This window comes from Sturnus vulgaris, chromosome 4 (genome assembly GCF_052056855.1).
Source record: "Sturnus vulgaris isolate bStuVul1 chromosome 4, bStuVul1.hap1, whole genome shotgun sequence".
Taxonomy (NCBI): domain Eukaryota; kingdom Metazoa; phylum Chordata; class Aves; order Passeriformes; family Sturnidae; genus Sturnus; species Sturnus vulgaris.
Window position 1 is genome coordinate 64,283,532 of NC_142246.1, and position 15,535 is coordinate 64,299,066.

Below are 15,535 nucleotides of genomic sequence, written 5' to 3' on the forward strand. Positions count from 1 at the left end.
TTGAATTTGAAACATCAGCAAAGGTTTAAAAACTGGCATTGTTGCTGGAATTGACCAGCCACAGATGGACTCAATGTGGAAGGTTTTGGACTACATGAAGCTGAGCAGAAATTCTCTCACACATGCCAATTTCACAAATAAATAGTGTTGAACTGGAAGGTGTTCTGCTTCTGTCACTTCAAGTTTGGTTATGCAAAAGATTAATCAAGACATCTCTCAGGTACATCATTTAAGATAGGCCTTTGCACGTGATATTGGATGTTTCAATATTTGAAGGGGATTTGGCTTCCAGACAGTGCATTCACTTGTTTCCTCTCCAGTTCTGAAGGCATGCACTCACCAGTTGTGCCCCCTGCTCCTACAGAGTTTCTCTCTCAGCTGCCATAACCAACTTGTGCTCTTTGGCAGTTTGTTTTTGTCCTGGATGGATCCCAGCTCTTGTCTTTCATGCATTTAGTAGGAGATGTGTTTAGGAGGGAAGTATCAAGACCAGGTTTTCCAATCCTGTTTTGCTACGAAATGTTAATTTGGCAATCCTAACATCATTAAAAACGATTCTCAATAGGGTATGCTCTGCCAACACATGACCTTTAGCTGTTAAGAAAGAGTAGAGAAACACCACAAAAGCAGGTAATGATATAATCAGTTCAGTATTTGACAGGTAACAAAAAGGGCTCTTTTGCATTAAAGCATGGCATTTAGAAAGCTGGAGCAACACTTTAGGTGGCTGCCCTTGTATCATGATCTGTCTGCTGTAAAACATTCCCCTACAGAGGGAAAATAAATGCCATCACTTGGATCTGTAGATGGGTAATTAACATGTTCCCTTTCAAATCAGAACCACTGCAAACACTTCTGCAGGTGTCACCTTCTCAGCTCAGAAGTGCTGATCATTTGCCTTGTACTGGCAAACTTGCATAGAACAGAATTTGGACCCAGCATTTTGAACCCTCCATGTTTTCTCCTTCTCAGTTCATACACGACATTCTTTCCTATCTTTTTTTTTTGTTGTTTTTAACATACGCAAGGAAAAGAGTTGAAGGCTAGGTACAGAAGAAACCAGAAGTCTCCTTTTCATCTAATGAGAAACTGCCTTACAGATTTTTGTGGCGGAGAGGATACCAACATTTTATTTCCAGAAAAGCTTTGATTACCTGGGGTGCTCTCACAGTGACTATATACAGCCCCACCAATTAATATTTAATAATAAAAGTACTGAAAAGGTGATGTGCAAATACACAGAGAACTACATTGATCTGCCATACTGACATAAACAAGGAAGTAATTTCAGTGTCAATTTACACTTTGTATACAACCTGCTTTCCTACTATTCAAGGGAGATCAATATTTATGACAGTTCATTAGAGAATGCAGTTGACTTTTATTGTGCAGACCAAAAAGATGCAGCCACAAACCCACCACTGCATTAATGTATGAAATCAGTTAACAAAATTATTGTAAAAAATAACTTAATTTCTGGTGGGCAAATGGAAGCAAGTTCTACAGCTTTCCCACATTCCTGTGTTGATAGGAGAAACTGGCATTGAACCATACATACTGAGTAACTCAAGGACAAAACCGTTCTGTTTAGGGGAATAAAAATATCCCGATATTCTCCCCCAGTCCCAAACCCATCATCAGTTCATCTACAAGAAAAATGTCCCTTGGAGTTACTGCAGAAGTCCCACACTCTTTACTCTCTAACTCTGATATGTAAGTACCTGATAGAGCTATCCTACTGGCATGTACACAACTCAGTGAAGCATTGCTTGGCTCCTTCCAAATGTTTTTAGCTTGCCAGCATACTAAGCTTAATCTTCTGATTCCTCATAATGTGCATACCCACTAGCATAGGTCCTTCCTAAATTCAAATTGCTGAACACATCCGTGGCCTCAGAATCTGAATCTTTCCCTCGCTCATCATTGTCATCTTCATCATCATCTTCTGCTTCATACTCATCATATTCATCCTCACGGTCACCTGCATCCCCACTCTTGTTGGAGGAAAGGTTTTTCCAGTAGGCATCATAACCAGAAGCTCCATCTGCATCTTCTCCTCCAGTCTGGCGGCCAAACTTCAGAGAGCGTGCTGCAGGCAAAGAGAAATCATCATGTTCCCACCAACATTTATTTTCTTTTTTTTTTTCACTACTTAAAGAGTAGTTTAAACAGCAAGTATTTTTCATTTTTTCCACAACTAAAATCTCAAACTAAACAAAAGCTTTCACTTTCTTGGAATCAATTAATGGTTAAGAATGAGACCGCTCAGTTCCAGAACTCAGAAACACAAAGTTTTCCTCAAAACAAATGAAGCTAAACTGTGCAAAACAATTGAAAGCAACCAGAATTTACTCAGTGCTCCTAGGCAGAAATTAGTCACTAATGGCACTTGTATGGCTTGTTAGCTAGAGAAACTGGCTTACTTGACATGCTCAGATCCTTTGTCTGCTGAGTTTCATGGCCACATTTAGGGCAAGGAGGCTTTTTCCCTTTTTCCTGCTTGAAAACCTTACTTCTCACATGATCGTCACAAAAACAAGCCTGTGTGTTGAAGGGAGAATACAAAGACCAAATGTTTTAATCATAGAAGCACATTCTTCAGCAAGAAGCAAACAAAACTGTGTCTAACAGCAGCAGAGTTTTCTGGCTGACATTAAAATTTAATGAGGTCTCTCTTCAGTGGACATGGGGTCTATGCACAGAGGAACCACTCTGTGTTCAATGTGGTTCCAGGGTTTCTGGGGAAGAAGCTGGATAAAAATGCCAATAAACAAGCAGAGAAAGTAACATACTCCAGGGCTGGATTGCAGTGCTGCCCACAAGGAGCCTGGCAAACTTGGCTTTGTGTTGACAAGCTTAAATAAACATAGTGAGATGTATGCCAGGACAAATCTATGCAGGGGCCTGAAGGCAAGAATTAGAGATGGGAAGTTCACACACTGAGCACTGGCATGCAGTGAAAATACCTGGAAAAAGGAACTATTTGGAATAGGCCATCAACACCATGGGAGAGTGCAGGGAACACATATGGAGGGTAAGAAGAGTAAGAGCAGGCAATGAAGCAGCACCTGGAGAAATCTGGGCAATGCTGATGATGAAGCAGGTGGAACTTTTTATACAAAATTACTTCTGAGTGCATAAAACAAATGTCAACAAAACAGCCTGTCCACATGGAAAACTGGATTAGCTGTGGAGATTAGTCGATTGGATGCAGCCATTTCTGGTCATATAACTACTTCACTGTTCAAAAGAACAACTTTTCTAATTGTTTTAGTTCCACACTGGTTCAAAGCATATTCCAAAGCCTTGGATTTTGTTCATGACCAAGGATTTATTTTATTAACTTGGTTTTTTTAAAAGCCCCAACATGTTGCAGGCCCAACTTCAGCTAAGAGGGCAGGGCAAAGATCACCTCACACTGTCTTGTGTTTAACAGGCAAGCACAGATAAAAGGCCTTTTGTCCCCCACAGGTCTGATCCCAGGCTACAGAAACTAACAAAAAATTATGAATGTCATTTTAATCATGGAGAGGAAGGGATGGTAAGGCCTGATACCAGCCCTGGAGGCCAAGGAGAAGGAACTTAAAATCAGCTCCTCACAAGTGTCTTTACTCTTTACCTTACAACGCAGGCAGGAATGCTGCCCCAGCCTGTTACAGGAGACACCTGTTGGAGAAAAGCAGTAATGACAAATTCAGTACTTGGGAACTGCAGACAGACCTTCATGTTTTTAAAACCTTGTAAAAGTATGCAAAGCCACAACTGAGGCATTTAGTTTTAATTCCCTGACACAACTGCACTCTGCAATGTCAATCAGTCATTTTACCCCACAGTACTATACTTCATAACATTTTCAAACTCTAAATCCATTTATGACACAAAAAAATGAAATTTCAAGATGGGAAAAACGTTTAACTGTTTCTTGAGCTTCCAAACTTTTAAAACCTGAAGTTTCAGAACCAATTTGGTATTAAGGTTTCATCATGCCTTTCCTTTTCTCACAACATTCAGAAGGAGTGCTAGAGATGTAAGAACACTTCAAGCTTGCAAACTTCCAAACCCAGAAAAGTTGTTACATTTTGTATTTTCTGTCATATCCTCTGGAAATGTACTTGACTGCAGAAAACTTCATAAGAAAGTCTATCTGTGTTAAAGAACTGGAGCTGGCACACAAGCTGTAAGGAGCAGAATCAGTGCCCAAAATTTAACTTGTCTTGAGCTCCAAATTGTTTTTACTATTCCACTAGAGGGAGTACAGTAAAGGCAGACACTCGGGAATTGGCAGCAACACGAAGTTTGGTGAATAGTTACTCCTCAAAAAGCAGTAACATGTACTTTACCAGTTTCTGTGCAAGTACTCATTCCTTTCCTCCCTGTCTAACCCCTGCGACAGCAGTTTTTGAATCTGAAGTAATAAATATCATGAGCTCTCCACATGAGCAGGGCAGATGTGGGATTTAGAGCTCTGACATGTGTTTAAAGATGGAACTGGAAATGCTGATGCATATAGATTCATCATTTTTTGAGTATCTAAAAAGCTCTCTCAGATAATGATAGAAAGTAACACTACCTTTTTCACAGTTAAAATGGATTTTTACTACAACTGCATGACCACATTTGAAGATCATGTATTCTGTAAAAGTACGGGTTTTATAATCTTGTTACCTCATTGACAAAAATCTTGTCTCTACCAAGTCTGTTCTGTGCTACAAAACACCAAACACATTGAAAACCATCAAAAAAACTCTCTCTCTATTCAGGGTGTGATACCACATCTGTGAACTGGGAGCTTCCAACAATCATTGAAAAAACATTCTTGTGGAACAGCTGTTGCTGCATCAATATTGCTATGCAGGAAGAAATCCTGGCAGAATACATCAAGGGAAGCTAAGCAAGGCTTAAAATATAGCTGGTAGGAACAAAAATATGGGAGATGAAAAGGAGATAAGAGATATCTAAAGACACCGAGTAAAACATTGAAATCACAAATATTCTGGACCAGGAGAAATCAATTAGGACAAGAGATTAGTCACTTCAAAGGAAAACAGCCTTATGATAAAGAGCACCTTGAATTTCCACAATAAGAATTGAGAATGTTGTAATAGTCAAAATACATGCATACAAGTTTGGGGAAGGACAAACAAATACTTGTCTTGTGATAAACCAAATCGTATTTAATGGTGGGTAGGCAAGAAATACTGGTAGAAAAATTTAGTTATTTCAAACATGCATAGTCTTGACTTGTTTTGTTTTATTGGTGGGTTTTTTTTTTTAACTTCCCTTGAAGATTCCCTGTTTCAGCCAGAGATGAGTAATGGGTGAACAAAGTCAGGCACGGCCATCATGTCCTCTTACCAATACCAGTTTCAGTTTTGTCCACACAATTAATCCAAGTTCAAAAGGACATAAAGTGTTCAGCTACCTGTGCTTTACTCAGAGTGAGCACAGATCAGCATCTGATACACTACTCACACATATGTCCACAGTCCACTGGTCAGAGATCAGTGAAAATCATGATAGGATGAAATCATGTTCTGGGATTGTTTTTGTCACTTCCCTTTGTGCTCCTTCTGTCTCACTGAGTCAGATGATGACTGCTGAGTCACAGCCTTCCTCAGGACTTGAGCAGCTGCTAAGCTCTCACCAGCACACAGGCCTTCCACAGCAACCTGGCAAAGTTTAGCCAGACTAAGACAGGTGGCACTGTTGAGGGCAGCTGTCTTCCAGGAGGAATAATTATCTAGAACTAGCTCATCACTGGTCAGAAGAGTGGAACACAGCTCCTTCTGCCTGCAGAGCTTTGTGAAGTGAAAAAGCAGCATCAGCAGTTCCAGTTGCTTTGTTGCAGTCCTGCCACTGCCAACACTCCAACTTTGGAGAATGCTGGCTCCTGCAGGGGCAGCTTCCCACGGGAGGCCTGTAAGAGCCTGGCAGGAAAGCAAGTGCCATGTATGCTCTGGCATGGGGGAAGGTCCATGAAAGAGAAAAAAGTTCTAGTCTGGATAACTGGATACCAAAAGCCAGTAGATAGGAATCAGGCCCTTCCCTCCAGCAGTGGCAAAATCTACTTGGGAAAGGTGATGGACAGGACTCTGGAGCACAGAGGAAGAAAGTAGAAAATCTGCTTGGCTGTGGTGAAACGGACTATGAATGAACTTACATTTAAATGTCTCTGCTTCCAAAACTTGGCAGCTGGCTTGATGTTCAAACTGATCATCTTCACAGAGGAAATCATGGCAAAAAGAGCAGGCAAATATTCTGCCTCCTGAAAGGTTTATCAAGGCGAAATAATCAACAATGGGCACAGGCATCAAGTCCTGCTCTGCAAACAATTTAGGCAGTAGTTTTGACTGAAGACCAGTTCTCCATTTTGTCACAAATGCTTCAAGGTCCTAAATTAGACACTGCCGTCCATTTTTACACTGAAAAATACCTCCTATCTGACAATATAAGATAGCATAACTATGAAGCAAGTGTTACTTCTAGTACTTTCCTTAATTTTAATTTGACTGTAGCATTAACTGTTTTTCTTAAATCAGATCACACTCTCATCCAGTCTTCTCCACTCAGCTCTGAGACACACTTGAAATAAACACTTTAAAGGATTCCATAAATGGAGACCAGTATGGTTTCCTAAGCCACTGGGAATCCAAATACCTGTGCTAGTGTAGAATGGAGTAAGAATGGCAGAAAACCGTGTTGGCAATTTGATGCACTGCTTAATTATGTGAATAATTAAGCTGATAGAAACATTATAATTTAGACTACATAATCATCCCTGAAATGAGCACTGTATGTTCTTGAGCAGGTCATTTCCTTTCCCCACTATTTCTAAAATGGGGAGAATCCTTGCTTTGAATAAACTGCAAGGACTAATCAGTGAAGACTAAAAAGGCTATATTAAGAAAACAGGTGCTCTAACTTAAGCAATGCAAGGAAAGAAGTGTAATTTTTATTTTCTTATTTTTAAATGTCAGCAACCTACCGTGGTCCCAGACACTTCTTTCACACTCAATGCATTCTGCATCTGCCAGAGGGCACATACACGCATGGGTGCTGAGACACTTCCTCCCATGGCACACCCAGGCTTCACAGAAATCACAGATTGCACCCTGCAATCACAGCAAGATACCATCTCAGCACCTCTGCAATACCAACAGACACTTATCCCATAATCCTCAGTGTATCCTAGTATCCATTCTCTCAATGGGCTCGTTTGGGTTGAATGAGAGTATTGAACCAAACTTGTGTTCCAATCAAGCGGGCTTCACAGTTCATGTTTGTTTGTTATTCATTTCTGCAGGATTATGATGCAAAATAATTTGGTTATCTTATCTCAATTCTGTCTTTTACATTTCTTATCACACATTTTGCACATGGAAAATCGTGTTCTCCAGTTGAAACCTGAGATCCATAAACGATAACAATGTTCTGCAAAAATGAAATTTCAAAGGAGACCTGAAAAATGCCTCTAGACTCTTACAGCTGAAATCACTAATCTGGATTTTAAACTCTGCTATATTAGAGCACAAGCTCTGCATAGAGCAAAGATCAAATAGCTCATTAGAACTAAGATAGATTCTTTAACTTTTATTTTGATTCAATTATAAGATCTCCACTTCAGCTATCCTTAACTAAGAAGCCTTCTCAGCCCATAGGTAACTAATTACCATGTGCATTACATGCACATAAAGCTAAGAAAACAATGATGAATCCAAATGTAACTGTTGATGCACTCACTCTTGCATCAGTGAATGCAAGGGATGAGTTCAGGCATGCCAGCATGCAAAGGCTGGCTGTGTTACTGAGAATAGCTGACAGCCAGCTGCAGGCAGCAACAGGACAGAGGTTTAGTCCATTTAATCCAGGAGCTGTGACAGGTCACACCTTGCTTTCCAGAATGCAGACACTAACTTGTCCTTCTAAGAACAAAACTTCAAAGGCTTGAAGCTATGATTATCTCTAAGAGCTCAAAAGGGGGGTTTTGTTCATTAAAATTCCCCTCTAATGGAACAGATTCCTCTCTGTGATACTGATGATCTCTGTGACAAAAGTCTGCAGGTTTCTACAGAATAATCCTACATTTTAATGAAGGCTGGGAATTGTCTATGGGACATGTAAAGGTCCAGTGCTCTTCATGCATGTGCTTAGAGCCTGCCACTAACACAGATCCATCAGCATCCAGGACATGTGCTGGAGTTTGCAGGAGCTGAATCTAAAAATGAAAAATTTAGGGGTTTCAGTGTAAGGGGAAAAAAAGCAGTTTGTTACAGAAAAGCGAGGAGAAAAGCAAATTTGGCATGGTACATGCTACCATTCCATAAATCTGTTTTATCATTTTTCCAGGAAGATTTGCACAGAATACCCTCATGGTGCAAAAAAAGCTGTAATTTTATATACATACCACCATAGCTAGTCCAGTACTGTACACACCAGCATGTTTTATAACACAGTCTGAAGACTTCATCATGCATTTGGTTTTTCCTGTTTAAAATAAAAAGGCAAGGAACCATAAGAAAACTATGTAAAATTAATTTTTTTTTAAAAAGTAGAATGCATGTTTATGTAAGAACAGCACTTCAACTAAATGCCTGTGCTGAACCTTAAATCTAGGTAAAAATAATGCAAACAAAGATGTTTGCATTATTGCTGCATTCTGCAACCCACCTTCACACCTCTCTTAGGTTAAACTAATTATTGTCTGTTTTCAGTCAAATCTCTTGCCCCTGTACTGAGATAGTAAGATAATGTGTTGGTCTTGCTCTGTGTTTTGATGTAGAAATTTCAAATGTCAAAACAAAGAACAAAACTAAGGTCAAAGTCCAGCAATGAAACCTTAAAGAGTTATGTTTAAAACTGCTGCTAGTTCTGTCCCACCATCAAAGCAGCTGAGCTGGGCAGTGAGAGGTGCTGGGGGCATTGCTGGGTGTGGAGCACTGCAACAGAGCTGCCTTGCTCCCACCCCTCACAGGCTCCTCTGTGAAAGATGCTGTTGGTTTTTAGTCCCCAATGCTTGATTAAGCATCAAACAGCTCTAATGGTGTGTGTTTGGAAACCCCTGGCTCTCAATATAGTATGGCTGTTGACAAGAATGTTTTTCCTCTACAAACATACTCCTGATGAAGATAAATGCAACACACAGATAAGAACCATAAGATAGAGGGCATGTTTTTAGTACTTCACTGCATGGTGACAGAAAGGAGACTTATGAGGGTGACACACTGTCACTGCACACTAACAGCCTGGCTTCCAGAAATGCTCAGTATCTGCAGGTCACAACAAAGGCACTGAAAGCTGCATGTCAGCAGCTCTGACAGTCAAACTCCAAAACAGCCAAATTGCTTAATGACAAATTGAAAATCTGCAATGATGTGTTGAAATAGTGGAACAACAAAATTGACTTCAGTATGAAATGAGTACCAACATCTCCTAGAAGCAAGAAGCTGCTTAAAAACAAAGGGCATTTTAGCCTGATTCAGAGCAGTTCTGTCACTAGAAGTCCTTCTCTTCTAATTTCAAAGCATCAGTCCTCAAGCCCACATAAATAGCAAGAGTTGCAAATTACATTACAATCCCATGCAAGGTGAATAATATATTGTTACTTTAATTGATATTGAATTGATTAGAAATTATGTAATCCCTTTAAAAGTGGTAATTATTGGTGCCTTGTTAGCAGCCAGAGCATTTTTTGTTTTGCTGCTGTTATTAAACAATGCTCCACATGGTCAATCTATGGAAACAGTCAGATTTCTCAAACCTAAAAGGAAGTGAGACAAATTTTTCCAAAGACAAGCCATGGTCCAGGCTCGCAAACCTTTTGGGGTTAAAGGCATATATACTGAACAAAAAAGATCACTTCTCAAGTTCAAAAGAACCTGCTCCACATCACAGAGATACTTTAAGATAAAGCTACTGTAACACAGGTACCAAGAGTTTAACACCACAATCAGGACTGAGGACAGCTTGTTTTCATTCACTATTTCTACTCACCACATTGTGCACAAATGGGCAATTTCTGAACTGAATTACAGAAGTAACAAAAAGCTCTATTCTTCTGTCGTCTAGGCACATGGAGGAGAAAAACAAAAAGAAAGTATTAAGCTTTAAAAGAAAGCATTTTAAAAATATCTGCAAAGTGTCTGAAACAAATATTAAACTACTGGTATTAGAAATGTAAAAATGCTTACCTTTGGCACTTATCACATTCCTAAAGAGAAGAAATAAAACACTGGTAATTATTTTCATTCTAGGTAAAATATATAAAATTTACAGACCTCCACAGGGAGTTACAATTAGAATCCAAACCTTTTAATCAATATTCTGTCTGGTGTAACCTTAAATAAAAAGGAAGGATAGTTGGAAGAATGACATTCTAGTGGCATTAAATGCAGTCAAGGTGTACTATCACTGGGTTTACAAAATTGAAAATTAGGTATTTTAGTATAGAATACTTGAGGTTAATTTACCATTGAAGCATTACAAGGATGTTTGGCCAAGTCTATGTTGGCTCGTGAAGCCCTGATCTGCTTCTCACGTTCCCGACGGTTCTCAGCTTTCTTACGAGCACCAGTCTTCTTTTTAGGCATGTTGCAATATCTGTGGGGGGAAGAGTAGGTATGGAATGAATGCACACAGAACTATGTATGTAAATACATGGATACACGTGACACATCCAGCACTAAACCTGGACCTTATAGTTCCTGCATTAACTGTGCTTCATCTCCATCTATTTCCTTGTCTGAAAGTTTCTTTTGAAATGTAGAATAAGGGGACAATTCACAAGGAAGTGCCATGTGATGAACCTAAAGAATCTTGTGATCTGGAAAACTTTGCTGTCCTGAACTTTAACTATCTTTGAAGTGTTTTGCCTTAAAAAAAATGAAACTATTACTATTTGTGATGGACCTCTGGTTTTGGTTTGCCTTGCCTGTTCAATAAGCATCTGTAAGGACAGTTGCAGCATCAACAGGCTGTCAATTCTAGCAGCTTCGGCTTGGAAGAAAAATTAGTATCTTCATTCAAAAGGTCCTCTAAATCAAAGAATTCTAACTTTCCTGAACACAGAAATATATTGTCCTGACCAGATACTAAAATTTGTTTTTCATAGCACACATAAATCAGTTTTCTTACCCTGTAGCATTCTGCACTGTGTTTAAATTGTATTAGTGTCAGATTTTGTAGTCAAAATTATATTGCTGTGCTGCCTGCTGGCAACTGTCATTATTCTAGAGTGTGACATTTCTGACACTGGGAGTCCAAGTTAAGGCTCCGCACTAATTTTCAAACCACTCAAATGCTGATTTAACAACAGAATCTAATGGCTAGTATTTATACCTTGACTTCTTCACATTTCCTCATAATGGAAAGCACCAAAATGACAAACTGTTTTCATGAAAAGCATTGCCCCAGTGCCTCCTGAGGACACAGATTATGAGAAATTTTAGACAGCAGTTTTCAGAAAGCTGCACTGAACTAAGTAACAGCAGAACTGCACTGTCAGGTCCCCTAAGCAAAGCTGTTGAGCAAATCCATGCTTTCAAACAACATCCAATAATAATAACATCCTATAGATCAAAATTCTTATCACTCTTTCCCTCTGAACTTTGATTTAAGTTGTTTGTTTTCTTCGTGCTGGGCTCAGATTTTTAAAGAAATTTACCATCTTTGTAATTTTTGGACTAGAGCTTAACAATGTTATGATTCCAGAAACTGTGACAGCATAAACCCTGTCTACCTTCAATTCCTTTCCAATCAGAATATCACCTCTTTTGAAACCACTAATTAGTATTCAAATGCCTCAGCAGAGAGTTCTACCTCCACTTTTGGCACACTGTTACCAAATGCTCAGGCAGGACAGATCCAGTGGATTCTGTCTGCAATCCACACCCCTGAGGGGTGTGTGAGAGGGAAAAGTGCATCTGCAAGACCTAAAATAAGAGGTTGTAGGTCCATGCCTGGCTCCCCCTTTGGCTCCAGAGGGTACAACTGTGCTGCCCCAAAGAGCACTGGAGCTCCTGCACAGGGAGCATTCTGCACGAGGGTTGTTTCTCCATTTGAAGTTTCCTACTCAGGGGAGAAATGCTGTGCCTGGGTCACAGCAGCAGCTGTGGGAGTGAGCGTGGCTCTCCAGCTTAATGGCTGATGCTGTGGCACAAGGAAGCAGAGTTCAGATACTGGGAGACTGTGTAGGAATGAGGTGAACAGTTCAAAGGAAAACCCCCTAAAACGTGTTATGTGAGTACTGGGTTCCTGGCATTGTGTTCCACTCTAAATTTTCACCTCCTGTTGCTCTCTTGCTGCATTATTTCCTAAGGCAACCACGGGCAAAGACTACAGATTTCCCACCACAGCTCCAAAGGCTGCTGGTGGATTTTAACTGGTAGTTTTGCTATGTGAGGTGCATTAACAGTGCCCAGCATCTAAGTTCTGCTGAACTCACAGCTTCTTGTCCTTGGTGAGGTCCCAAAGACACACCCTGACTGCACCAGCAGGTTCCTGGATCTCCTGTGCCGAGCAGGATATCTTGCCTCGTTATCTGGTGGCACAGTGCCCACCCTGCTGCCACAGGCATGGTGAGCAGCTGGAACGAGCTATTCACTGGAGGGCAGGGAACTGTGGGGCCACAGATACCAACACCCAGAAGTGGCTTCCCATATTTCAATTTTCATATTGTGCTCGACCATCAAACAGCTTCTACTCGATGCTTCATGTATTCAAAATCTGTTTCACCACTAGTAAAAAATTACAACTAAAAATAACTGTATTAACAGTAGTTCATACTTAATAGGATCATGAACTGAACGCCCTAATAATGCAAAAATCATTTTCCAGGCACTGTGATGCCCATGACTTGCTCCATCCTTTGGAAACAACGCTGCTAAAAACTGCACCGTGATGCCGCAGCAGCTGGGGCCTGCTGTGCTGTAAAGTGTGCAGGACTTTCCTCAGGCTTCCCTCTGACCCATTCCCTCCTCAGGATCGGCACCTCGTCCCGCCGGGAGCCGGACGGGATCGGCTCCGAGGCTGCGGGGTGACAGCAGGGCTGCTCCTCGCCTGTCACGCACACTGCCGGCCTTCAGCCTTCAGCGCTCTCCCTCATCTTCAGCATTTGGCCCGCCAAGCCGTGCCGCATCACGCTGCCAACCTGGCCCGCCGTGCTCCGCGTTCCCCGGCACTCCGCTACGGGGGAGCCGGACACCGCTCCGCTTGCTCGGGCTTGCTGGGGGGAAGCCGCAAAGACCCGCAACCGGGACCCTCAGCGCCTCTAGCCCAGCCCCTTCAGCGCTCCGGGCCCGCCCCCTACCCCCATTCCCATTCCCAATCCCATTCCCATTCCCGCTCGCACCTGGCTCGGGCGGCAGTGCGGAAGCCGGAAGCGCCGGTGCTCCGCGGTGCGCTGCCCGCCCGGCCCGCGCCGCCCGGCCGGAACGTTCCGGGCACGATTGTTCCGCCCCTGTCCCCGCACGGGATGCGGCGCGGGCGCCGGGGAAGTGCTTTTTTAAAATGAAATGTTGATTAATCTAAATGGTAGGAATACAGTGTAGCGGGGCTCGATACATATTTCACACAAATAAGATCTAGGGCGTTGCTGTGTGTGCTTTGATCATCGATTCGCTCCGGTGAGGTTGGTTGTGTCGCTTCACTTTGTACTTGAATGAAAAAGAAGGAGAAATCTAGAAAAACCCCAAGGAGATATGTAGACGCTAAGATTTTTACCTTATTTTACCCTGTGAAACAGTATCTGACACAAATATGTTCCAGAAACCACCCTCTAGATGGCAGGAGTTTGTCACTTTATTCATGAATAGTAAAACGGTAAAACATCTTATTTTTCAGAACTAACAGAGTTGCCTAGGGCTGTAATACAAGTGAATTTAAAAGATTTAAAAATTAGATGAGAATAGCCAATTTAGAGCTTACAGAATTTCCATTAGCAGCGCTGAACTAGTCTCCGAGGAGTTGTTGCAGATTTGTTTCAAAGAAAATGCAGAAAGTAAGGAGAGCCAGCATCATTTTCAGAGATGTTTTGAGTTGCCTTTGTGCGAGAAGCAGTGGAAGGACAGCGAGTGTGTCTCTGAAGGGTTATGTTATAAATGAGAGACAAAAGTCTCGATATTCAGCAAAATTTAGATTGCTTTATTTGATACAGAAAGAGCAAGCAGCGCGCTGGGGAACGTGAGGGGTCACTGCCCACTCCACACTCCACCCAACCTTGGTTTGCAGCCTCTTCTTATACTGTGGTTTCTCGTTGTAATCAATATTTTTTTTTTGTTTTTTGTTGTCATAAGCTGTGGTGGTCGAATAAACATCCTTACACAAATTCACAAAGCCTTTGGGTGATAATCAGTCACAGATAGCCATGTGGTCCTTGTAGATAACCACCAGAGAAGTTCTGGAAGTCTTGAGATAGGCAGCATTGATCAGACAAAGGCAGGAAGGGCTATTGGGAAGTCTGATTTTGCAAGCTGGTAGCCAATATAACTTACTTGGAAAACATAACATAACATAATATAACATAACGTAACATAATGAACTATAATAAGGTGATTTCAAACACAATGATTTTATCATACAATTTCCTTTATTTAGTGTCCACGCTTCACTTCAGAGCTTAGTATTTTGGTTTATACAAACCCCAGTGTTTTTGTGACTAACACGAATCTTTTATTAATTATCACAGTTATCATTCCACATTACCTTACAGAGCATCAGAACTGCCGTGTCTTTGCTTGATGGCTGCTGGCTGGCTGGCTGGGATAGCAGGTGAGGGCCATCCTACACTGCCTCAAAAGTGTTTGCCTAGTCAAGAGCTTTTGAGACAGCACACGTGTCAGTGACTGTCTTCACCCTGAGCTGAGCTACCTGCAGAGGACACTGGAGACGAAGGTGAAAGTCACTTCTGTAAGCTAAATGATGCAATGACAGCAGAGCTGTTGGTCTTCCCACGCTGAAGGTATAACCCTGCAGCAGCAGATTTTCTCTTCTGTTCCACCCTGCCGTGCCATCACGCATCTCATAAAGTTAGTTTTACCTATACAGAGGGCCAGAGGATGCTAATAAATCAGAATGTCTCAAAAACAAAAGCATGTTTGGATACAGAACAATGAAATTTTGAGAAATATCTTTCCACCTCGCTCTCATATTCACCTTTCAGAGTCCCGTGGCAAGGCTGAGCAGTGGCACTCTGGGCTACATACTGGATGCTGGTCAGATACATATTCTGAGGGCAGTAAATTCACATTTCAAATGGGGATAAATCAGCCAAAGAGTGTTGTGAACAGTTGTCTGAGGGAAGGGTGACTTGCTTTTTCCAGTGGCAAAGCTGAGCAGTGCCACTGCAGCTCCATGTACCAGCCCACATGGACACTGACCATCTTCAGGGTTGTTCTGCTCATCTCACAAAAATCCTTCCTTTGCTGTGAGAGCACGTTTCAGGAATGGACATTTATTTATTCCTTACTCATGTGATAATAAAGGACTCATGCCTTCTCACTTCTGCTACTGAAAATTGTGGAGATCAGAAAGGAAAATCAGG

At 41.5% G+C, this 15,535-nt stretch overlaps 1 protein-coding gene across 1 annotated transcript; it reads right to left on the bottom strand.

Annotated features, from left to right (window-relative positions):
- Positions 1–1,071: 1,071 nt before the first annotated feature.
- NOAZFP (nucleolar atypical zinc finger) lies at positions 1,072–13,400 on the bottom strand. Its single transcript, XM_014879002.2, has 10 exons — positions 13,346–13,400; positions 10,467–10,596; positions 10,188–10,207; positions 9,991–10,061; positions 8,405–8,484; positions 6,986–7,112; positions 6,161–6,265; positions 3,620–3,666; positions 2,424–2,541; positions 1,072–2,089 (listed from the first exon to the last, which is right to left on the bottom strand). Exons 2-10 carry the CDS (start codon positions 10,584–10,586, stop codon positions 1,812–1,814), a joined length of 966 nt encoding a protein of 321 aa, XP_014734488.2. The 5' UTR covers positions 10,587–10,596; positions 13,346–13,400; the 3' UTR covers positions 1,072–1,811.
- Positions 13,401–15,535: the final 2,135 nt, after the last annotated feature.